The sequence below is a fragment of the Typopeltis vanoorti genome, chromosome 7, assembly GCF_054136105.1.
Source record: "Typopeltis vanoorti isolate ZY-2024b chromosome 7, IOZ_Tvanoo_1.0, whole genome shotgun sequence".
Lineage (NCBI taxonomy): Eukaryota > Metazoa > Arthropoda > Arachnida > Uropygi > Thelyphonidae > Typopeltis > Typopeltis vanoorti.
The window spans coordinates 113,965,659-113,992,532 of NC_143555.1; the positions used below are offsets into that span (position 1 = coordinate 113,965,659).

Sequence of the window (26,874 nt, forward strand, 5' to 3'; positions counted from 1 at the left end):
ACTTCCTCCTGACTTACAAACTGAAATAAAGAATAAGCATTGCTTGATATAATGCCTTATTGACACCATATAACTGTAGCTTTTCGAATAGCTTCTCCCTTGTCATATGCCTTTTTCAGATCTACAAAACTTAAATACAGATCTTTGTTATATTCCCATGATTTCTCAGCTATCTGTCATAAAGTAAAAATCTGATCCTGACAGCCTCTATTTGGCCTGAATCCAGCTTGTTCTTCACCAGGCTTCTCTTTCACAATCCTTCCCAACCGTTTCTCAAGTATACTTGCATATATCTTACCAGGAACATTCAGCAGGGAAATACTTCTAATTCTCACATTCAGTTTTATTTCCCATTTTGTATATGGGCAATATGAGAGCTCTACTGCAATCATCTGGATCCCTCTGTCCAGGCCTTCTGAACTATAAATTGCAACCACCATAAGACTTTTATACCTCCATACTTGTGTTTTTCCTGCATACTTGGAAACTTGGGTTTTTTTCATCCCGCATACAGACAAATCAGCCCTTCAGAACACATGCAATTTACAGACAAAAAATTCTTGTGCTGGTGGGCAGTTGATGATTCTGATGTAGTTGATTGGTAGTAGAGATTCAGTAGTGGTGGAGACAGACAGTTATACAGTAGATGTCCTCCTGCAACGAGTCTTTGGAGGTGTCACGAATAATAATAATAATAATATTGATTCTCGTAGACAGGCTTATACGTTGGTTATGCATTTCTAAATCACTTAGGGAATTGAACAACGTAGATCCAAATATAAATTAAATTATACTTTAATAAATATTTCCGATATTTTGGCAACGTCACATTGCCATTTTCAAAATGGCAACGTGACGTATAGACGTATGGCAACGGGGGTATAGAAAATGGCAAAATGCCATTTTCTATACCCCCCCCCGTATTTACGGACTCCCAAAAATACATAAAGAAAATGTGCCATTACGTCTCATAGTGGATGGCATTGATTCCCCCACATACAAATTAGCTAAACATTTGGCCAAAGAGCTCACACACTATACTGGCAATACACCATCACACATAAAAAAACTCAGCCCACTTCAAAGCCAGCATAGAAAACCTTACTCTCCAACATACTGACATAATGGTCAGCTTTGACGTCTCTTCCTTATTCACAAATGTCCCACTCAAGGAAACTTTAGAGCTAATCCAAGCTAAATTTTCTCCCAATATCTCAGCCCTGTTTCAGTTCACAATGAACTCAGGCTATTTCATTTGGCAGGGAAAATTCTACAAACACATAGAGGGGACAGCCATGGGTTCACCATTCTCCCCACCCTTGGCCAATTTCTTTATGGAGACCTTTGAAGAAAAAGCCTTAGCCTCTGCCCCACAAAAACCAACCATATGGCTTCGCTACGTTGATGATGTGTTCGCTATTTGGCCACATGGCTCTGAAACACTCTCTCCTTCCTTACACACTTAAACAACCAACACTCCAGAATCAAGTTCATCCTGGAAAAAGAGGAAAACAACAGCCTCCCTTTCCTAGACACACTAGTCACCCGCCAGCCTGATGGAACCTTGTGTTTCTCAGTTTATAGAAAACCCACCCATACAGGCAGATACATTCACCCCTCCCCCCACATCACAACAATATGGAGTGGTGAAAACACTATACAAGAGGGCTAAACTAATCTGTTCTAACGACATGGCCCTAAACACTGAACTAAATCACATCCTCAATACTTTCTCAGCCAATGGCTACCCCCCCTCAAATCCAAAAAATATTAAAACCTACAAACCACAGTTCCCCCCCCCCCTCCACAACAAAGATTACTCTAAATCCATCACCATTCCCTACATCCGAATCACCTCGGAAAAAATCACCAAAATTTTAAAAAAACATGACCTCACCTCCTGTTACAGGCCTTACAGAAAATTGGCATCCCTTATCCGCTCCACCAAAGATCAACCACTTCCCCTAGACCTACCTGGTGTATACCAGGTCCCTTGCAGTTGTAAACTGTCGTACTTTGGCCAAACAGGCAGGACAGCGAATATCAGAATTTCTGAACACAAGGACTACATCCGGTTTCACAAGTACAGCCATTCTGGTCTTGCAGACCATGCTCTGGATACATGCCACAGAATATGGTGGAAGAAAGCTACAGTAATACACCGTAGTAAATATGAATTCGAAAGACTATTTATGGAATCAGCCTCAGCGCTAAGAAACTCTCCAAACCTCAACAAATTTGGTTGTATGCGACTGCCCCAAATTTGGGAGGCATACATCAGCAGACCTTCAGCCCAACAGCCAAGAACACCTACTTAACCCACTAGAGGGCACCATCAGGACTCCTAGGAGAACGATAGCTTCATATCTTCATTCTCAGTTACTATGTTGTAGTGCCTGCGTGCACGTGCCTTTTTGTAAGTTCCTTTTGAAAATGGCAATGTGATGTTGCCGAAATATTGGAAATATTTATTAAAGTATAATTTAATTTATATTTGGATCTACGTTGTTCAATTCCCTAAGTGATTTAGAAATAATAATAATACTTGAGCATTTCTGGTCTAAATGTCATCCACTCCTGTTGCCTTTCCACATTTCATGCTTTTTGATGGCTTTTTCTACTTCAAGTATAGGTATGTATTCCTGACTGCATGCCCGGTCAGTGTTTTTTTACCACTGTGCTGTCATCACTGCTTGTTTCATTTACCAATTTTTCGAAGTAATTGCTCCATACTTCAAGGATATCTTTTTCTCCTGTTTCCATGTTACCTTTATCATCTCTAATTCCTTTTACAGCACTCTTTCCTCTTTTTCTAAGCTTCTTCAACAATCTTCGGAATATCTTGCCACCTTCTTGATATTTATTTTCGATGTTCTTACCAAAATCCTTCCATGACTTTTGTTTAGCCAGTTTTACACAGTGTTTTGCTTTCTTACATTTGTCTCTGTATTTTCTAAGAGCACAAGCTGACTTATTTGCCAGCAACTTTTTATATGCTTTCTTCTTTTCCTTCACTGCCTCTTTAATTTCCTTTGTCCACCATGGAGTTCTGATTTTTCTATCCTTACAGACAACCTCACCACATGCATCTCTGGCTGAATCAATCAGTGTTTCCTTCAGGGCTTGCCACCAGATTTCCAAGGTTTGGTTCCTGTTCTCAAACTCTTTCATCTTTTCTTCAATCATGTTTGTGTAGTTTAGTCTACAGTTCGCATCTGAGAGCTGCTCACTTTTATTCACATTATAACTTTCTTACATGTTCTTCTTTTCAATATGAAATTTGGTTTTATCCTGCTCAAGATTAAATGATGATCACTTCCAATTTCAAATCCTCTGTACACTCTGGTGTCCTGCACCAGGGAGAAGATATCACTATCAGCAATAACATAGTCAATGAGAACTTTTCTTATTCCTTGCGTCTTCTCTCCGTGTGAATTTGTGCACATTTTTATGTTGGAACATGGTGTTAGTAATAACCAGTCCATGTCCTTAGCAGAAATCCAACAGGTATTTGCCATTATTATTAGCTTTGCTCTTTTATCCAGATTTTCCTGATATATTTTTGTATGTCTGACAATCATTTCCTACTCTGCTATTTAAATCCTCAAAAAGGACCAATTTTTCCTTTTTCATTGTGTCAGTTGCTTTTTCTAAATCCTCAAAAAATTCCTTCGCTTCTACCTTAGTAGAACCTTCTGTGAGACTATAGGCACAAATAAGTCTCATTGGTCAGTTCCCCATTCTCACATTTGCCCACGTCACCCTACTTGATATTGCTTGCCATTCAAGATTAGCCTCATGTTTAGTGTTGAATACTATAGTTTCACCTTCTTTTTCCTGATTGTAATTGCCTGAATATAACATTTTGTATTTATTGCTTAGAATGATCTCACCAGTTTTGTCTTTTTTGTTTCAATCATTTCTATTATGTCGATCTGGTGCTTATCCAATTCCTCAGCTGGCTCCATTGCTTTGTCATTGAGGCTTCTTATGTTGATAGTACTGATCTTGAACTCTGGTGATGTTGATGTGGAATGTGTTTTAGGATTTGTTCCAGTAGCTGACTTTTTGCTGTTTGTCCTTGTTACCTGGCGAAAACAACGGGGGGGTGGGTGCTTGTTTAACTGGGCGACGCCCCAGTCATCATGGAATTCTGTTGTGTTCTATCATAATTTTTCGTTGTGGTTTAAGCCAATAAGAATACAATTTACATCTGGTGATGATCAGAAAGATCATCACCAGATGATGATGATGATATATATATATATATGTATATAAATATTTTGTCCTTTTCTCTGCTCTTAAAATATATTCTCATGTTGTAATGTTGTTAGTTTTATTAAATGACATATCCAAATTTTTACTGAAGTCCATCTAAAAAGGATGAATCTCAACAGTCAATTAGGAAAAAAAATTTTTTCAGAAAACAGACTGATAGACATGATGACTGTAATTAGTAACTTGATAGCATTCGATTTAAAGATTTTAATTGCTATGATTACTAAAGCTAACAATTGAAATCTGTAATAGTTTTGCTGCAAATATATTCAGGAATAGGTTAAAAAATAAAAACTTGCAGAATCTTTGAACAGTAATATATAGTAAGATTTCATTCAACAATCTGATGTAGTTATCCAAGTAAATTCATGACATTGATATTTTCTGCACTTCATTGTTAATTGCAGTTTTTTAAGCTTTCAGGTATACTTATATTTTGACTCTTCAGGTTTACTAAACGTGCATCTATATAAATAGTATATAGAATTTACAAATTATGGGATGCACAAGACTGTAAAAATTACAGAGGAATAAAGTTGATGTCCCACACAATGAAAATCCTAGAAAGGGTTCTTGATGGAAGATTGAGGAAGGAGGTGGAGATTGCAAAGGAACAATTTGGCTTCATGCCTGGTAGATCAGCAACAGATGCTATCTTTGAGTTATGGCAGATGATGGAAAAGTATCGAGAGAAACAAAGGGAGCTACATCTGGCATTTATTGATCTGGAAAAAGCATATGATAAAGTGCCTAGGCAAGAAGTCTGGAGGTGTCTGAGGGAGAAGAAGGTTCCGGAGAAATATATCAGTTTGTGCGGGAGATGTACAGAAATGTGAAGACAAGTGTTCGGACCTGTCTGGGACAGACAGAAAGTTTTCAAGTAACAGTTGGCTTTTATCAAGGGTCAGCATTAAGTCCGTTTTTGTTTAACATTGTGATGGAGGTGGTGACAGAGGAGGTGAGAGAAGATGCGCCTTGGACAATGTTGTATGCAGATGACATCTTGCTGTGTGCAGATTCAAGAGAAGAAGCGGGAAACTAAACTGGAAAGATGGAGAAAAGTACTGGAAGAGAGAGAGGGGTATGAGACTGAGCAGAAGTAAGACAGAGTATATGTGTTGCACAGTGGGCGGCGGCCAGGAGACAGATCTGGAGCTGGAAGGAAATGTCATCAGGAAGGTGAGGTACTTGAGATACTTAGGTTCAACAGTGGAAGAAGATGGAGGAGCTGAGAAGGAAGTGGGATGCAGGATACAAGCAGGTTGGAGGAACTGGAGGGAGATGGCTGGAGTGTTATGCAATAAGAGAGTGCCGATCAATCTGAAAGGCAAAATCTATAGGACAGTTGTGAGGCCAGCTATGACGTATGCTATAGAAACTGTGGCCCTGAGGAAAAATAACAGGATGGAAGTAGCAGAGATGAGAATGCTTAGGTGGATGTGCGGTGTGACCAGAAAGGATCGTCTGAGAAATGACTATGTGAGGGGAACAGTGAAAGTTATGAACTTAGGAGCGAAGATACAGGAGGCAAGGTTGAAATGGCTTGGTCATATGATGAGGAGGGAGAACGAATATGTGGGAAGAAGGGTCATGGAGATGGATGTGCAAGGAAGGAGGAGGCGTGGGTGGCCAAAGAAGAGAGGAGGGAGCTGGTAGAAGAGGACTTGAGGATGAAGAACTTGGATGTGGTGACAGGAGGATGTGGAGGAGACTCATATCAACAGTGACCCCACTTAAGTGCGAGAAGCTGCAGAAGAAGAAGATAGAATTTACAAATTCTATGTAGTATATGCTATATATTAAATTTGCAAATGTATATAAGTTGTTCTTGTTATATGCTAGTTTTGATATTTTGAGAATTTCATAGTCATCATCATTAAATTTCTGATATTGGCCCTCAAGGGGGGGGGGATGTACAGGATGCACAGATGGTACCATATAAACAGTTTATATTGACTAACTTCCTGTTAACAGGTTTCCTCAAAATTAGTCTGTCTGGACTCCAGTATTGCTAAATATTATATTTTGATTTTTTATTATATTTTTATTATATTATATTATATTGCATCAATCCACCTAGATCTTAGTTTTTCTCTAGGTCTCTTTACTGCTCTCCTGATATCAAACACCTGATTTGCTAGCCTTTTTTTCTCTCCCATTCTATTTAAGACCATACCATTTGAGATTAGTTTTGCTCACACATTCCCAAATACAAACAGTGTCAAGTTCCTTCCTAATATCTTCATTTTTAATATGATTCTGCCATTGACCATCTGATCACTTCTCTAATTTTTCTCAGAACTCTCATATCTGTGGTTTCTGCTCTTTGGTCAACTGCTTTACTTCTAACCCAGCTCTCATCTTTAAATTAAAATTGTTTGAACACTGTCTTGTATACAGCTAGTTTAGTGTTTTGAGTAATCTCTCTTTATTCCATATAGATTTATTTAGATTACTTCATATCATACTGGCTTTGTTAATTCTGTTGTCTATTTCCATATTTAATTTGCCATCTGTACTAAAAATTGTGCCTAAATAGCTGAAATGGTTTTACTTGTTCCGTAGGGTCTTCATTTAGGATGCAGTTGATTTTTCAATGTTCTTTCCTATTTTCATGCCAAGTTTGCTACAGGCTACTCAATTTAGTTACATACTCATGCACACTTATACTAGATTTATTTTACAGTATAATATCATCTACATAAAGGAAAGAGCTGAGTTAAAATATCTTCAATTTTGATATCAGGCCTAATGCTAACTTTTTTCATAATGTGATCTGTGTAGATGATGAATTACAGTGGAGATAATTGTGCACCATTGTCACATGCCTGATGTAACATCAGACAGTCTTCCTATGTCTCCTTTATTTCTAGTTGCTGACTTTCAACTCAAATATAGGCTATGTACAATATTACTTGATATAACATTGTTACTTTTTTTATCACTTCAGCTCATTAGCTCTGTAAAGTGATTGTTTTTACTCTGAGTGTTATGTTATTACACAAGGGTTCAACTGTAGTGACTTTTAACTCTATTTCTTTTAGAATCTGGAAAATCACTGACTCCAGACCAAATAAAAAATATATACATTTAATGAAACTAAAACATTATATACATTTTTAATGAAATTACATAAATAACTACTAAATTAATTGGATCAAAGGCCTTCAAAAATAAGTTTACACTTTACAGATTTTCTTACCTAAAAAAAAAAAAAAAAATCATTCATTCTCTGACTCATTCTATAACTGGTTTGTTTAACATATACAGTCGAGTCTCTTTTTATGCAGTAGATATGTTCCACAGAAAACCGCATATAAAAAAGCACACATAAAAGGCCTAACTTATGTTGAAAAATCAGGGATACGTTCCATAATTTTCTAAAACTGCATAAAACCGAAGCAATGAATTAAAATAAATCTAAAATCGCATAAAATGTTTATGAAAATTCAGGAAAATAAGAATGCCTAAGTTTGTTTTAAAGCTTTATTCATTTAATTTTATTGAAAAATAAAATTTTTTTTTTTAATATTTTGTCATCAGAATTATCATCGCTATCAGACAATATTCAGCAACATTTGCAAACTGGTGCAAAATCACTTTCATCACCAGAAGAGATAGTCAGCGCTTCAGATCTGTATGGTAAAGGCAATGGTTCTTCACAAACAGAATTAGCTTCACTCTCATTCTGTGCTGATTTTTTTCTTCTGACAATTTAATCAGTGATTAAACTTTGCGATGATGATTTCATTCATTTTTTTATACAGCTTGCGATATTCAGATATAGAGTTCTTCAGTTCACATTTTGTCATTAACAAGAAAATGATTTTCTAATTTATTACACAGTTCAAGACCTTCTCGAATTATATTTTCAGTGAGGGGGAACAGGTTTTTCTTCCTTTACCATCGTTTTCTGGATCTTCGACGATATCTAAAGTTAATCAATATCCAATAATGTCATCGTCACTTAAGGCATTATCCACAAGCAATTCGTCTACATCGTTCTGGTTAAATGTATCAAAACCTTCTCCACCAATTTCATGTGCGAATGTAATGATTTCAGCTGATGATGTAGATATTTGGTTGCACTGTTTGCAATACATCCAGACCAAGCTGCTTTCCAGCAAGCATTTAAAGTTTGTGGTCTTATTTCAGCCATAGCAGATGCAACATGATTTAAGCAGTCCCAAATAGAAAATTTTTTTCAAATGTCAGTTACTGTTAATGATTCATTTTCTAGTTTATCCAATATAAATTGAAAAGTGTACTTAATGTAATATTTTTTATAAGTAGCAATTATGCTTTGATCTAATGGCTGACTAATGCTTGTTGTACTGGGTGGAAAAAACACTACCTGCACATTTGGATGTTCTAAATGTGGATAACGTGGTGCATTGTCACCAATTAATAAAACTTTAAAATCGAGAGCTTTTTGCTTCATGTATGTTTCCACTTCTGTTACAAAGCAATTATTGAACCATTCAGTAAATACAGCAGTTGTTACTCAGGCCTTTGTATTAGCCATCCAGTGTACTGGCAACTGTTTTAGATCTTTGCCTTTTAGAGCACATGGTCTTAGAAATCGATTTACTAGGAGGGGGGGGGGGTTCAACATTCGATCTCCTGACGCATTGCTAAAGCTCTTTGCTTGCTTTAAACCCACTTGCTTTTTTCTCAGACTTTGAGATGTAAGTTCGACTAAGCATTTTCTTCCAAAACAATCCTGTTTCATCAGCTTTAAACACTTGATCGGGACAATATCCACCATCTTCAATAATTTTGACTAACTTCTCTTGAAAAGTTTTGGCTGCTTCTTCATCTGGCTGCTGCAACCTCGCCTGTAATCTTCACATTATGAAGTGCATTCCTTTTTAAAAACCTGGTTTACCATCCTTTGCTAGCCCAATATTCTTTATATACCTGGGAAGCGGAAGTAGACAGCTCAATCGCTTCATCTGTTCATAAAACCGAATAGCTTTTTGTTTAATTAAATAACTTATAGGAATTCTTCTTTGAGTTAATTCTTCAATCCAAATTATGAGTGCTCGTTCCATGTTTTCTAATAAAGCATCTCTTGAGTACCATGATAATTTGGCACTTAATTTTGTGCCAGAAATGAGATTTTTTTATTGCGACTTCATTCTTTTTAATTGCTCTTATAGTAGACTCACCTAAATTAAAATGTTTACCAATCACCTTAGATCCCTCTCCTTTTGCTAAGCGATTTAAAATTGCAATTTTCATTTCCAAAGAAATTGCTATTCTTTCGTGCTTTTTTCTCCATTGGGCCAAATTTAATTAATTATTAATTAATAATTAATGTTCAGTTATTAATTAATAATAAAAAATCTGCTAAATTAACAATTAATTATTAATGAATACATTACAAAATAACCAATGTGTTCCATGAAAATTTCAGGATTTATGAAGTGTTTCCGTCGTAGGAAAAGTTTGGGAAACGCCAGATTACCCTATTATCAGAATGGATTCTCCTTCTGTTGACATGCGCAGAAGTGTCGAAAGGTCTCATATCTGTGGGCATACACCTCATAACTTCAAATCCACGTAAAAAAAAAGATCCGCATAAAAAGAGACCCGAGTGTACTTAGTCATTTCTACCAGACTAAACACTCTGGTTACACAACAACAAAATGTTCATCAGTCAGTTTTCTTGTTAAGCCCTTTCCTGAAAACATAACTACCTCTTCACTTCCATGGGATTTTTTTTTAATTCCTTATTTAGTATACGATTTTTTTAATCATTCCTCCTGTTTCACTGGAGTATAAATATTCTTACCTCTCACATTTCAATTTGACACACAAATTACTAATTTCTGTACCAGAGGAAAAAAATTTCTTCTACTACTTCATAAACAACATATCTAAGTAGAGCCTTCATATTAAGCCACTTCACAGTTTCAGATTTTACCAATTCTCACCTTTTCCAGTAGAAATAACAACTATTTCTGACCTTTTTAATTGACAGAAGATGAAACTTTTCGTTCAGTGTTTCCTCAAACACTGAATTAGAATGTCAACTCCAGATATCTTCTTTTATATATTAAACACTTAAATTGTTCATATTTGGTCTAATGTATTAAAACTGAAAACTTTATTAATAAGAGGCCATACGATTTAATGAATAAAATACAAATTGCCAACCAGTTTCACTACCTACTGTCTAGCATTATCAAGGCTGTACTGGTGTAAATACAAATGTACCAAGTTACATGAATACATAAGCGTTAGTACCTATTAGGCCATTACTTTTGATAATTCTCGTTTGGAAGTGCCTCATGCGTTAGTCAGAATCTGGTACATGACCACGTGTTGTGTGGTTTTTCCCATGTTGTAGTTCTGTTAAGCTGAGAGAATTGATGAGATTTTGAGATGAATCTGAAATCCTTAAAAAGGGTTTCAACTTTTCTATCACCCCAAATTACATTTCAAAAATGGATTTCATATGTGGGATAGAAAAAAGTCTTTATCATCTTCAAGAGGCCACAGCCAATGCTATCAGATTCAACAGTACGATCATTCTTGCTTCGGCAAAACCACCAGTACCTAACACTACTCCATATGATAAAAAGGCAATTAACAATTTACGGAACAACAAAGATACTATAATCACAAAAGCGAATAAAGGCCATTCAACAGTCATTCTAAACTTGAAAGATTGCTTCGATAAGATCAACTTGTTACTATCGGACAGTACCACTTACCAAGTCTTATATGAAAATCCCATCATGAGTAATCATCTTGAGACAAACACTCTTATCTGAAACATGACCAGTTTGTCAGAAGAACTAAAAAGACAACTCAAATCCTTACACCCCATTACTCCACGCCTTTATGGCGCGCCGAAGATTCACAAAGCAAACGTACCGCTACGTCCAATTGTGGATGAAAGATCCTCACCTACCTACCTACCTACTAGCAAAACATCTTGCAAATTTAATGAAAGGACATATAAGACAAACAGAGACCTATGTTAAAAATTCTCAACAATTTGTTGAAAAAATTAAGACAGTCGCAATTTCACAAACTGACATTATGGCAAGTCTAGATGTTGTGTCCCTATTCACCAACGTTCCGGTCGATGAGGTGGTCAACGTTCTAAAGGATCTCTTCCCTCAGGACATCACCCATTTGTTCCATCATTGCCTGAAATCAAATTTCTTCATAGTAAATAACATTGTATACAAACAATCAGAAGGTGTAGCCATGTGCAGACCTATTTATGGAAAAACTTGAAAAAGATATTTTTTCCAACATTTCACCTATACCTTCGATGTAGTGGAGATATGTCGATGACGTGTTCATCATATGGAAAGATACCATGGAAAACCTTCTAGTTTTTCTTAATAAAATCAACACACTACACAATAAGATCAAATTTACTATGGAACTAGAGAAGAACAATGAACTACCCTTTCTTGACATACTGGTGAAGAGAGAATATAACAATGTCCAACTGTCCATTTACAAGAAACCCACAGATACAGAAAGATATCTACATTATTCGTCAAACCATCATCGATCACAGAAACACAGCATCATTCATATGCTCCGCAATAGAGCCTTAAAGTTTATTTCAAAACAAGATGATGATGTACGGTTAGAACTGTCGCAAATAGCTAAGACTCTATCTCTGAATGGATACCCCACCAACATTTTAAACAAATTTCTATTCAAAGACAACCTCCAACAACGTGTAACTGACTCCTATGTGTCCACAGCAATGATTCCATATATTAGTTCAGTATCCACAAAATTAGCTAGAATGTTAAAAGCTCATAACATCAGAGTGGTTTTTAAACCAACTACTACGATCAGACAGGTCTTAAGATCACCTAAAGATGAAGTCCCATTCTTCAAACATCCTGGAGTATATGTAATTCCATGCACATGTGGCCTATCGTACATTGGACAGACCTCTCGAAGTCTTGAAATAAGACAGAAAGAACATGTGGGAGACGTAAATCACAATAGAATAATCACATCAGGTTTAGCTCACCATTTTTTGACATCCAGTCATGTTATAGACTGGAAAAACAGTTCTATGCCTTACATTGAGGATGACTACAGACACAGAACTTTTAAAGAATCAGCAGTGGTGCTATGCACAGGCAGCAATTTAAATAGAAATCAGGGTGCTATTCTTAAAGACATATGGAAAAATCTCATCAATTCTCTCAGCTTAACAGAACTACAATATGGGAAAAACCACCACACAACACGTGGTCATGTACCGGATTCTGGCTAACGCATGTGCACTTCCAAACGAGAATTATCAAATGTAATGGCCTAATAGGTACTAATGCTTATGTATCTTGTAATCATGTTACTTGGTGCATTTGTATTTACACCAGTAGAGCCTTGATAATGCTAGACAGTAGCTAGTGAAACTGGTTGGCAATTTGTATTTTATTCATTAAATCATATGGCCTCTTATTAATAAAGTTTTCAGTTTTAATACATTAGACCAAATATGAACAATTTAAGTGTTTAATATATAAAAGAAGATATCTGGAGTTGACATTCTAATTCAGTGTTTGAGGAAACACTGAACGAAAAGTTTCATCTTCTGTCTTAATTAAAAAGGTTCAGATATTAGTTGTTATTTCTACTGGAAAAGGTGAGAATTAGTAAAATCTGAAACTGTAAATTGGCTTAATATGAAGGTTCTACTTAGATATGTTGTTTATGAAGTAGTAGAAGAAATTTTTTTTCTCTGGTACAAAAATTAGTAATTTGTGTGTCAAATTGAAATGTGAGAGGTAAGAATATTTATACCCCAAGCACACTTCCAAACGAGAATTATCTAATGTAACGGCCTAATAGGTACTAACGCTTATGTATTCATGTAACTTGGTGCATTTGTATTTACACCAGTACAGCCTTGATAATGCTAGACAGTAGCTAGTGAAACTGGTTGGCAATTTGTATTTTATTCATTAAATCGTATGGTCTCTTATTAACAAAGTTTTCAATAATAAACACTTGTTGACAGTCTCAACTCTTCCAGTTTAAAGATTCACAATGCTACGATTCCTTTTCGGAATCTTCTATTAATATTCTCCTGACTGTAACATTTTCTTTAAAAACTTCCTAAGAACAAAATTCTCCAGTTTCTCAAAAAAAAAAAAAAAAAAAAAAAAAAAAAAGAATTCTCAAATTTCCCTTCTCTCTCTCTCTCTCTGCTTGTTTTCCCCGTTACTCTGATACCAAATGCTCTCTCTGTCAGCTGCCCATCACCAATCAAACTCCTCAGTGAGCATGCACATTCCATGTAAATAGCAAGTGAGAAGTTACGTATAATGGCTGACATATTGTCTCGTTAAAGACAAAAGAATGTCTTTACAAAACACAAAAGATATCTCAACACTTCACAATTTTAAATTACAATAAAAAAGATTGAAAGTAACATAATTATCAGAATCTAGTAAATACATCAAAATTTCAAATGCTTTACATTTCATTTTGACAATAATAATATCAATAATGGGCACAATGCAAGTGCTGATATATGTATTAGGAAACCAAAACTAATAATATACTGCTACAGAGAAATAATTGTAAAAAGATTCATAATTATAAATTATGATTATTTTTACAATGTTCCATTTATACTAATTGTAGCATTTTGAACATCTTTTCTCTTGGCACCTTGTCATATGCCTTTTTTAGTTCAAACTCAAGACTTAAATACAGATCCTTGTTATATTTTCATGATTTCTTATGTCTTAAGTGAACATCTGATCCTGACAATTTCTATCTGGCCTGAACCCAGCTTTCTTTTTTTCCAATTTTCACTTCTACAATTTTTCTTAGTCTTTTCTCAAGTATGACTGCATTAATCTTATCAGGATCACTTCACTCAGTAGGGATATTATTCTCACATTCACTTTATTTCCTTTTTTTTTTATAAATGAGTGGTACTATAAGTGGGGTGCTTAAGGGTCAAAGCTGTATAACTGAGAGGAAACCTCCACATAGCCTTTAAAGGAATGCAGAGAACCGACCAGGGCTTCTGACCTAATGTTCAATCCTCACCTTCTCTTGGTGCACCCTGTTAGGTATCTATCTGGATACTGAACGAACGAGGATGGGCTGGCAATTTGGGATTTAGCCGACCAAATTGTATTCTTATTGGCTTAAACCAAATTACAAAATGATGGTACAACATGACAAAATTTCATGCCGGCTGGGCTGTTGCCTGGTTACACAAGACACCCGTTGTTTTCGCCAGGAAACCAGGACAAACAGCGAAAAGTAGGCTACTGGAACAAATCTGAAAGCACACCCCTACTCAACATCACCAGAGTTAAAGATCGGTACTATCAACATAAGAAGCCTGAATGGCAAAGAAATGGAGCTAGCTGAGGAATTAGATAATTATAGATCGACATAATAGGGGATGAAAAAAAAGACAAAAACTGGTGAGATCTTTCTGAGCAAAAAATACAAAATGTTATATTCAGGAGATGACAATCAAGGAAAAGAATGAGTAGCCATAGTATTCAACACTAAATACGAGGCTAATCTTCTTGAATGGCAGGCAGTCTCAAGTAGAGTGATGTGGGCAAATATCAGAATGGGGAACTGGACAATGAGACTTATTTGTACCTATGGTCCCACAGAAGGTTCTACTAAGGTAGAAGTGGAGGAATTTTTTGATGATTTAGAAAAAGCAACTGACACAATGAAAAAGGAAAAGTTGGTCCTTGTTGGGGATCTAAATAGCAGAGTAGGAAATGATTGTCAGACATAAAGAAATATTTTGGGAAAACTTGGAGAAAAGAGCAAAGCTAATAATAATGGCAAATACCTGTTGGATTTCTGCTCAGGACATGGACTGGTTATTACCAACACCATGTTCCAACATAAAAATGTGCACAAATTCACATGGAGAGAAGAGGCAAGGAATAAGAAAAGTCTCATTGACTATTTTATTGTTGCAAGTGATGTTTTCTCCCTGGCGCAGGACACCAGAGTGTACAGAGGATTTGAAATTGTAAGTGATCATCATTTAATCTTGAGCAGGATAAAACCGAATTTTATATTGAATAGAAGAACATGTAAGAAAGTTATAATATGAATAAAAGTTGAGCAGCTCTCAGATGTGAATTGTAGACTAAAATACACAAAGCTTATTGAAGAAAAAATGAAAGTTTTTGAGAACAGGAACAAAACCTTGGAGATTCAGTGGCAAGCCTTGAAGAAAACCCTGATTGATTCAGCCAGAGAGGCATGTGTGAGGTTATCTGCAAGGATATTAAAATCAGAACTCCATGGTGGACAACGGAAGTTAAAGAGGCAGTGAAGGAAAAGAAGAAAGCATATCAAAAGTTCCTGGCAAATAAGTCAGCTTGTGCTCTTAGAGAATACAGAGATAAATGCAAGAAAGCTAAACACTGTGTAAAACTAGCTAAACAAAAGTCATGGGAGGACTTTGGCAAGAACACAGAAAATAAATATCAAGACGGTGGCAAAATATTCTGGAGGTTGTTGAAGAAGCTTAGAAATGGAGGAAAGAGTGCTGTAAAAGGAATTAGAGATGGTAAAGGTGACATGAAAATGGGAGAAAAAGATATCCTTGAAGTATGGAGTAATTACTTCGAAAAATTGCTAAATGAAACAAGCTGTGATAGCACTGTGGTAAAAAACACTCAACAGGCATACAGTCAAGAATACATATTCATACTTGAAGTAGAAAAAGCCATCAATGGCTTGAAATGTGGAAAGGCAGCAGGAGTAGATGATATTCGACCAGAAATGCTGAAGTATGGTGGTATAAAAGTCTTACAGTGGCTGCACTGCATAGTTCAAAAGGCCTGGACAGAGGGACAAATTCCCGATGATTGGAGTTGAGCTCTCATAGTACCTATATATAAAAAGGTAAATAAAACTGAATGTGAGAATTACAGAGGTATTTCCCTATTGAGTGTTCCTGGCAAGATTTATGTAAGTATACTGGAGAAACGGTTGAGAAGAATTGTAGAAGTAAAGCTTTGTGAAGAACAAGCTGGATTCAGGCCAGATAGAGGCTTCAGGATCAGATCTTCACTTTTCGACAAATAGTTGAGAAAGCATGGGAATATAACAAAGATCTGTATTTAAGTTTTGTCGATCTGGAAAAGGCATATGACAAGGTGCCAGGAGAGAAGCTATTTAATACGCTGAAGTTATATGGTGTCAATGGAAAATTATATCAAGCAACTTAAATATAAAGAGCTAATAAGCTTCATTTCGGCAACAAAAACATTATTTAAATTAAGGGGATATTAAATCCCACATTGTTTTAAAACCGATTAGGAAACTCAAAGATTGGAATCAGAGAGTTTCTTGCCGAATATAGTATAGTAAACTATAAAGTATTGTAAACTATAAAGTATTATTTTTTAAAGTTTTTACATTATGGTAAATACCTAAGAATAGTGATCAGAACTTTACCGACTTTGCTGCGAGATTTCCAGTATTGCACTACGTGCTGGGCCACTTGCATTTAGCGGACGCTTAGTGATCGCCGATACTTTATAGTTTACTATACTATATTCGGCAAGAAACTCTCTGATTCCAATCTGAGTTTCCTATTCGGTTTTAAAACAATGTGGGATTTAATATCCCCTTAATTTAAATAATATATCAAGCAATACTTAGTCTTTATTTGAGTTGTAAGTCAGCAGTTAGAATTGAAGGAAGTACAGGAAGATGGTTTAATGTTAAATCTGGTGTGAGACAAGGATGTACATTAACCCCTCTGTTATTCATTATCTATATGGATCACATTATGAAGGAAAGTGGTATTAAACATGATATCAGAATTGGAGATGTTAATGTCAGCTCTTTGCTTTATATGAACGATGTTATACTTCTAAATAAATCTGCTTCAAGTTTGGAAGATTCCCTGACTAAATTAACTAACTGTTGTAATAGATATGGTATGAAGGTCAGCAATAAAAAGACAAAGACAATGAAAATAGGTAGAATCGTTGAAAATGTCAAGTGCGTTGTGAATGGAGATCCTGTGGAACAAGTAAAACATTTCAGCTACTTAGGCACGATTTTTAGTAAAGATGGTAAATTAAATATGGAAATAGACAACAGAATCAACAAAGATGGTATGGTAGGAAGTCAATTGAATAAATTCATATGGAATAAGAGAGAAATCAGAACACTAAATTAGCTGTATGCAAGACAGTGTTCAAACCAGTTTTAACTTATGGATCTGAGAGCTATTTAGAAGTAAAACACTTGGCCAAACACTAGACACTGCAGATATGAGAGTCCTGAGAAAGATTAGAGGTGTGAACAGATGGCATCAATGGCAATATCACATTAAAAACAAGGATATTAGGAAAGAACTTGACATTGTCAGCATCCAGGAATGCGTTAGCAGAGCTAATCTCAGGTGGTATGGTCACTTTAGCAGAATGGGCGAGGAAAGATTAGCAAAACAATTGTTCTCTGCCAGGTTGACAGGAAAACAACCCAGAGGAAGATTGAGATATAGGTGGATTGATACGGTACAAAGTGCCTTAGATGATAGAAATATAAGATCTGATAATGTTGGAGCCTTGACAAGTAATAGGCTGATTTGGAGGAAAATTGTAGATAGGAAGTTAGTAATGATGTAAATTTTTCATGTAGTACTATCATATCCTATACACCCCTTGAGGGTACATGTCAGGAATTTGATGATGATGATGATGGTACTATAAGCTCTACTCCAGTTATTTGGAATTCGATCCTCTTACCATACCTTCTGAGTTATATAGTGTACCTACCGTAACGTTTTATTTTACCCCATATTTGAGGATTTCTAGCAAAATATCATCCACTCTAGCTGCCTTTCCACATTTCAGGTTTTTGATGGCTTTTTCTACCTCATACATTGATATGTACTCCCAGTTGCATTCCCCTAGAATGTTCTGGTGCTGATGCTTATGCATTGATTATTACACATAATGTTGTTTAGAGAAATCAACAGTATAATAGTTAAATAAATTTACTTATTATTTCCAATATTGAATCAAAGTTAAATTGGTATCTTCATGGGGGAATAATACAATTGTATTAATGTGTGCATTCAGGCACAAATTCAGGAATTGAGAATGAACAGGAAAAATACAGGGAGGCTTATAATCCTAAAACTATGCCAGCTACTGGTTTGGAATAGTGTTCTTTGCCATTGGGCTGATTGAATACAGATGAGAGTTTCCCATATGAGAGGTAGTTTGATGTATTCATATTTGTTAAGGTTAGGATAGTTTGTGAGGGAAGAAGCAGAAAAAACAAAAAATATGCACCTGGCTTCAAGGCTGGGAAAAATCGGTTTAACCGATTTTAATTAAGTCACTGATGCTTGTGTTATCATTCTAAGACACCAAGAACAACGAAAGGAATTATTAAATCAAGTTTACCAGTGATTTGTGAATCAAACAAAAAAACCTTGGGTTTTTGTCCATCTGTGTATGAAGCACTATTTTGAAGCACAAAAGAGAATCAAAAGCATTATTATTGCTTGTAATACTCCAGGTACTCCATTAAATTTGAAGGACTTAAAACCTGTATTCCAATTGAAGTGGTTTTGCTTTCACCTGTCAGATTTTAAGGCATGCTGTCTCCATCTCACATTCAAGCAGCTCATAAAGAAATTGCATAATGAAGATAAACAATCTCTTAGACAATTTTGGCAAGGCTACAACATTATGAATGCTAATAGATAACATGAAAATAGCATGGAATGAATTGATTGAAAAATGCATGAATGGTGTATGAAAGAAGATATGGCCTGAAATATGTGAAAACTTGTTCAAGAAGAATCAGTTATCTATAATATTGTTGACTTGGTTAATGAAGTAGACCCGGAAGATGCTAATGAAGAGGAATTGTTGCTGTCTCATGACGAGAGTCTTAGCAGTGATGATCTTTGAGAATTGGCGGAGCAATTTGTTCAGGAAGAAACGGTAGCCTCTGATTTTAATGCTGATGTACACATTGAACTCAGTACAGACTTTTTTAGTAAATGTATCACAACAATCGCACAAATTATGGACCATTTCTTAGAAAATCACTCAGATTATGTGTAGAGCTCTAGCTAGGTGTGGGTGTTATGAAAGCAATATTTGGCTGTTGAGATCTCCTTCATAGTGAAAAAGGAAATGACAATTGTCCTGTCGTATCTATGAAAAATAATCATAATTTACAATTGCTTCTGTGTTACAACTTTTATTAGTTTCGGTTTCATAACCATGTGCGATCAGCACTTGCCATATGCTTGATAAGAAATTTATTTATGTTAAAGAGAAAATGTTTTGCATATAATATTCTTACCAGATTCTAATAATTGTATTCATTTCATTGGTTCTTTATTCTGTTTCACAGTTGTTAAGTGTACAGTGATATCTGTTGTTTGTCATAAAGACATTCTCCTTTCATTAATGACAATGCAGCAATTATTACTACCTTCTCATAGTTGAACAAGCGTGCATACTCACTGAGGAAACTTATGGGAGATTGACAGCTGAAAAAAGCATATTGATACTGAGATAACAGAAATAAATGAGAGAGGAAGTTTGAAAACAAAGATCAGAGAATTTTGTTTTAGGAATTTTTGTAAAACTTGAGTTGGAATGTATTAACAGGAGGTTTCAAAAAAGGAATCTTAACACAGTGCATTCTTTGGCAGAGAGATTGGTACTATAAACAAGTGATTAATAATAGAAGCAGATATCAAATAGACATTCTGTTAAAGTGTTTGAAGAAATACTGAAATGGATAGTTTTTTCTGTGTCAAGGATATAGGTAATATTAATGAATCTTGGAAACAAGTGATAAAATTAGACAAATCTGAAAGTATAAACTGGCATTAATGAACAAGATCTCTACTCTGATACATTTTTTTTATAAAGTAGTCAAGGAAACTTTTCTCTGGTAAAGAATTTATGATTGTTTTTTTTTTTAGTGAAATCACCTGAGGTAAGACAATATTTATATTTAGTAAGACTGAGTGAAGATAAGTAAGCTAAATAAGGAAATACTACATAGTTCCATGGAAGTTAAGGAGGAAAAAAGAGAAGTTTTACATTTCAAGAAAAGGCCTAATGAACATTTTATTTTTTTAAGAATTTGTTGTAAAAAAAGATGCTCAGTCTAGTTGACTGATAAGTGAGTGAATGAATTCATCCTCTAAAAGGAGATCTCAAGAAGTATAGTTTTATTTTATATCCAATTAGTCTGTATACGTATTAATTCAATTATATTTATCATGTATATAGTTTTGTTTAGTTTTATTAAATATATTTACCAAAAATATTTATTAAATATTTATTTATTTGGTCTTGAGTCAATCATTTCCTGGATTCTAAAAGGAATTAAGTTTAAAAGTCATTCCATCAATCAGATATGAATCTTGTAAATTTCTTTATGTATGAACACAGTTTGGGGCATCTAATAAGATATATTAAGAGTGTATACAACTAACAAACAAACAATAGTATATTAGACAAATTATTTTTATTTTCTTCATGTCTGTATTTAACATAATAATAAAGTAAAAGTTTGCTTACAGCATTATAATAGGTATTACTGTTCATGAAATAAGTTGAGTTGCAGGATATCTTCTAAGTGAAAGAAAAAAAACCTGGCTTTCATTTGAGACAGCCAATGGTCTACCTTTTCTCATCTTTGTCCATATAAGAATGTACATGTCTCTCATATACTTTGTTAAAATAAGAACATAGGAATATACATTCATTCCTACAAATCTCACTTTGGTACCAAAAAACCAGATAAAATATCTGTTGTTGCTAGGTATATGTATCATAAAAACAGTTATTCAATAATAAGCAGTAGGAGGTGACCAGTATTCGGTGATAAACTGTTGTTTGTATAAAGACTAGTCTATATGATTAGTTATGTTTTTAATAATTCTAGACTGGCAATTATTAGACTTGCTTTGAGAAGTTTATCAAATCTGTATCAGTATGGGCACTGACTGGAAGTCTTAGTTGTTAATTAGTTGGTTATACGAGGGCTGTCTGATAAGTCCGTGCAAAGTCTAAGAGATGGCCACCAGTATGCATTAAAGTTATTTTTAGTTGCTGGCAACTGTTGAAGGATCACACACTAAGTTTCAGTCAGATAGATCTATTACTCTGTGTTTGGCGTTCATTTGAATCGATCAAGTACCGTGATTTGTGAAAAATGGATGAGAAAGAATTTCATGTAGTGATTAAACATTACTTTTTGAAAGGCAAAACAGCTCAGGAAACCAAAGCTAAGCTTGATAAACATTATGGCTAGTCTGCACCTTCGATTAGAATGGCTTATAAGTGGTTTAGTAACTTTCAGAGTGGCCATAGGAGCATAAGTGACGCTGAACTTTCTGGATGCCATGTTGAGGTCACTACTTCAGAAATTATTGAAAAAATCCATGATATGGTGATGGATGATAGAAGAGTGAAGGTGCGTGAAATTGCTAAGGCTGTGGGCATCTCAAATGACCACGTACATAATATTTTACATGAACATTTCCATGTGAGAAAACTATCCTCAAGATGGGTGCCATGTTTGCTCACACTGGATCAAAAGCGTCAACGTGTGAACTATCGCAAGGACAGCTTGAAGCTGTTTCAACGGAATCCAGAGGAATTTTGCGTCGTTTCGTAACAGTGAACGAAACATGGATTCATCACTACCAGCCTGAGACCAAGGAACAGTCAAAACAATGGGTTGCAAGCGGGGACTCTGCACCAAAGAAAGCGAAAACCGTTCCTTCAGCAGGAAAGGTTATGGCCGCCGTCTTCTGGGATGTTCGTGGCATAATCTTCATAGACTTCTTAGAAAAGGGCAAAACAATTACCGGAGTGTATGCATCTTTGCTGGATAGTTTAAATAATGAAATAAAGGAAAAACGACCACACTTGACGAAAAAGAAGATTATTTTTTCACTATGACAACGCACCCACTCACTCTTTTGCAATTGTGACTGCAAAGTTGTTCGATTTATGCCTACAAAGTCCTTTCTTATCCCCCCCCCCCCACTCTCCAGATTTGGCTCCCTGGGATTGCTGTCTGTTTCCAAACATGAAAAAATGGCTGGCAGGAAAGAGATTTTCATCAAACAATGAGGTGATTGCCGAAACAACTGCCTATTTTGAAGAGTTGGACAAATCATACTATATGGATGGGATAAAAAAACTTGAGCATCGTTGGACTAAGTGTATAGACCTCAAAGGAGACTATGTTGAAAAATAAAAAAATGTTTGTCCAAAAATTTATATTTTCTTCATTTTTGCGCAGACTTATCAAACAACCCTCATATATTTGTATTCATTTCAATAGCAATATTTTCTTTTCTAGTTCAGCCATTGCCTCGAGGTGAACATGTATTAAATTTCTCAGATGCAGAAGACTTAATGGATGATGATGAATTACAGTAAGTATATAATGTTACTTTATTTTAATGTTTGACTATTTGTTTCGTATAAGCATTTGTTATGTTTGAACTGAGTGCTTATGAGATTTAGCATGTATTTAGGCTTAGGTGCTGAGTGAAACTAATGAATAATTTAATTTGAAATGAAAAACAGTGCACAAAAGGATGAATTAACAGTAGTTGAATGACTCCATATATCATCTCTGTTATGGAGATATCTGTAAAAATTGCAGCACAAGTGACACAGAATAAAATAGAACTGATTGCACTTAAAGCCTAAAGTCTTAGGAGGAGTGTGCTTTGTGCACACTGATTGGAACTCTTAGTTGTTCAACTGATGGTCTAAGAATTATAGTTTCTCATTAACTTAAATAAATAGACAGATAAATAAAAATAAAATAAACAGACTTCCTGTTAACAACCAAAGCTTCTTGCTAGTGCCCATATAGAAGGCACTCTACCTAATGTTTTCGGTTTTTAGTCTGACGTTCTGCTTTCTTTGTTGCTTATGTGTGTAAATTACAATTTTTGGATTGTACTGCAGATGATGCTGCTGTGATAGAGAAAATCAGAGAAAATCTTCACATTGTTAAACTGTTAATATGAACTTTGAGAATTACTGCTGCTGCTGCAAGTGCCAAATAAGATCATAGTCAGATCACTTTTGTGAATATATCATGTATGCATATTTCGAAATGAGAAATTAGATGGTAAGATGTGTTTGTGCTTATTTCCTCTGTGGAAGGTTTGAGGAGGCAGAAGTAGAGGAATTATTATTGTCATTAGAGAAGGCAACTAATATAAAGGAAAAGCCCATTCTTGTAGAAGACATGAACATCACAGAGTAGGAAATGTAATTCAGAAATGTTTTGGAAAAATTTATAAAAAAATATGTGGGAGTGAGTTTTAAAAAGCATCAATATTAAATCAAGTAGCTTACAAAACTTAATTTACATTTGCAGGGGAACTGCAAACTTAAATATACAAATATTATTGGAGAAAAAGTGAAAGTGTTTGAAAACAAGAACAACCAAATTTTAGGGACTGGTTGACAAGAATCTAATGAAAATATTGATTGCTTCAGGCAGGGAAGTATGTCACCAAGATAAAAAAAAACAATCCGAATCTCATGGCAGACGGAAGAAGTTTGAGTAATTACTTTAAAAATGAAACATGAAATTACCAGAACCTGTCCATGAGGGATGTGGAGACATAGGTATGTTTCAGCATTAGAGATAGAAAATCAGCTGTTAGAAATTTGAAATGTGGAAAGGCAGATGAATTAGATGATATGTAACAAGACATGCTCAAATATGGAAGTTATAAAATTGCTCTCTTGAATGCTTACTCGCCCTTCATAATTTCTTTTCGGGTGACTTTGCTCAAAATCGCCAAAACACCATAAAATACTCTCTCTCTCACTTGCCATATGATATCATTTTCTAGTTTAGTTTTCCACTCATCTTCTTTGGAAATACCCGTAATCCTTATGGAATTTCAATTACTTATTGTTTATCATTCATCATTTTACAATTTTATTTGTTCTTTTATTTCACCATAATCAACTTTCAGAATGGTTTGCATTTGAATGGATTCAGTGTAAGGAGACTTGAAAAAATGTTGTTGAATGAAGTGGATGTGCAGAATCAGGGAAACTAAATTTATTAAGGGGTGGGGGAAGTAGATATGCAGACCTTTAGGGAGGCAGTTGAGTGTATGAATAAGTATAATATGCCCGAGCAAATAAGGACAACAAATCAGAATGGGATAGCTAGTATAAGGCATCAAGGTAGGAATGGGGTCAACGGAGGTCTGCAATTCATGTATACTAATGCTAGGAGTATTAGGAACAAAAATGAAGAATTTTTGGCCTTGGTTGGCACTTCCAGACCACAGATTATTGGCATTAGTGAAACATGGCTGACTGAAGATGATATTGCTAGTGGGATTGAATGTGAGGGGCATAGTGTGTTCAGGAATGACAGGGAGAATAAAATGGGGGCAGGAGTATTATTGATGATAGCTGATGAGCTGCAGCCAAGGAGAATAGAAGTTGAATGGCAGGATAGAGAAAAGAGCACATTTGAGGCAATTTGGTGTGAGATTGAGGCTAGCAGAACAAAATATACAATTGGGTGCTGCTATAGACCAGGTGATGGAAAAGATGGTGGAAGGAGGGTAATTATTATGGGAGATTTCAACTATGGTAGCATTGATTGGAGGGAGGAGAGGACACATGGGAGGAAGAAATTGGATTTTATGCAGTTATTAAGGGTACCTATCTGCGACAGCATGTAATGGAAAATACTAGGGGTCAGAGAATGCTTGACCTAGTAATTGCATCTGAGGATCTGACTGTAAAGAATATGACCACATTACCACCAATTGGTGAGAGTGATCATAGGGTCTTAACTTGGGAGGTGGCTAAAGGTGTGGAATTTACAATTAAGACAGGGTACATGTGGAATTACCGGGCTGATAAGTATGACAAGCTTAGGAGTGTGCTTGGCTCAGTGCCATGGCATGTAAAACTGCAAGGGCTGGATGTTGATAGTGCATGGGAGGCAGTTAAGAAGTGTTTGCAGGAGGCAATGGCTGACTGTATACCTAGAGTCCGAATAATAAATCATGTAGGGATTAAATGGATGAATAACACCATTAAGCTTGAGCTGCAAAAAAAGGAAACAACTGTGGGGAGAATTTAAGGAGAAGGGTGACCTGCGGGCACATGAACAGTATAAATCCCAGGCCAGAAGGGTAACAAGTGTGGTAAGAAAAGCAAAAGCGGATTATGATAGAACATTAGCCATGCAGGCTAAAGAGAATCCCAAAGAGTTTTTTCGATATGTTGCAAGTAAAAGAAAATATATATATCACAGAATGATTTTAAAGAATGCCGATGGTAGGGAGGTAGCCGAATCAGTTGATATAGTAGAATTACTGAGTGAGCACTTTGCAAGAGTATATCATCCTGGTGGTGACATTGCAGAAATGAAAGAACCAACAGCTTATACAGAAATTGTGGTGGATGAAGTGGAGGTGAATAGTCTATTACAAAACCTCAATGTCAATTCATCTGCAGAATTGGATGGTATACCAGCTCGTGTCGTACGAGAAGCAGCTAAAGAATTGTCAGTGCCTTTGACCATTTTGTTTAATTTGAGTCTCGGGTCTTGGTTAGTTCCAAGGGGTTGGAAAGAGGGGAAAATAGTTCCACTGCATAAAGGGGGTTCCAAGACTGCTGTTGAAAATTACCGGCTCAGCATATCATGAATTGATGTCAAGGTCTTGGAAAAAATAGTCAAGAAAAAAAAATACAGGATTGGATAGATGAAAATCGGATACTGTATGGGGGACAACATGATTTTGTGAAGGGTAAATCATGCCTCAGTAACTTGCTCACATTTTATAACACAGTGACCGCTGAACTGGATAAGGGTAATGGGTTTACAGTGATTCTACTGGACCTTGCTAAGGCCCTTGACAGGGTACCACATGGAATTCTAATCAGTAAACTGCAGCATAGGGTTGGTGAGATGGATAGGAGGGTGGTTGATGGAGAGATATCAGAGAGTGGTTTATTCAGGAGTAGAGTCATAGAGTCCAAAAGATGGCCTGTGACTAGTGGTGTGCCGCAGGGTTCTGTTCTTGGACCACTACTTTTCAATTTGTTTATTAATGATATAGGAAAGGATCTGAGAGGAAGTGTTCACTTGTTTGCTGATGATGCAAAGTTGGGTAGAGCAATAGTGAGTGCACAGGATGTCAAAATTTTGCAAGGTGATTTGGATAGTTTGGAGGACTGGGCTAAGGAAAATGGATGTCAGTTTAATGTGGCAAAGTGTAAGGTTATGCATTTTGGGGTGAAAAGATTAGCAGGAGTATATCACATTGGTGGAACTGTACTCCAAGAGATTGATGAGGCTAGGGATTTGGGAGTGTTGGTGGATAGGGAGTTGAAGTTTAGGAGGCACATTGCAAAAGTGGCTAAATCAGCTCATCAAATCACTTGGTTGCTGAAAAATACTTTAACAAGCAGAAGCAAAGGTTATTGTTCCTCTGTATCGAGCCTTGATAAGACCCCATTGAGACTACTGTGCCCAGATATGGGTGCCAGGGTTTCTTCTCGATGGGGAGGAGGTGGAGAGGAT

At 35.8% G+C, this 26,874-nt stretch overlaps 1 protein-coding gene across 2 annotated transcripts in view; it reads left to right on the forward strand.

The window, feature by feature from the left end:
- The window catches only part of Rcd5 (microspherule protein Rcd5), a 245,474-nt gene that overhangs the window by 103,094 nt on the left and 115,506 nt on the right, over positions 1 to 26,874 (forward strand). For both annotated transcript variants that reach the window (XM_090395444.1, XM_090395445.1), the window contains exon 9: positions 22,648 to 22,723. In XM_090395444.1, coding sequence (XP_090251570.1) covers positions 22,648 to 22,723 — 76 coding nt within the window. The remainder of the gene's footprint in view (positions 1 to 22,647; positions 22,724 to 26,874) is intronic.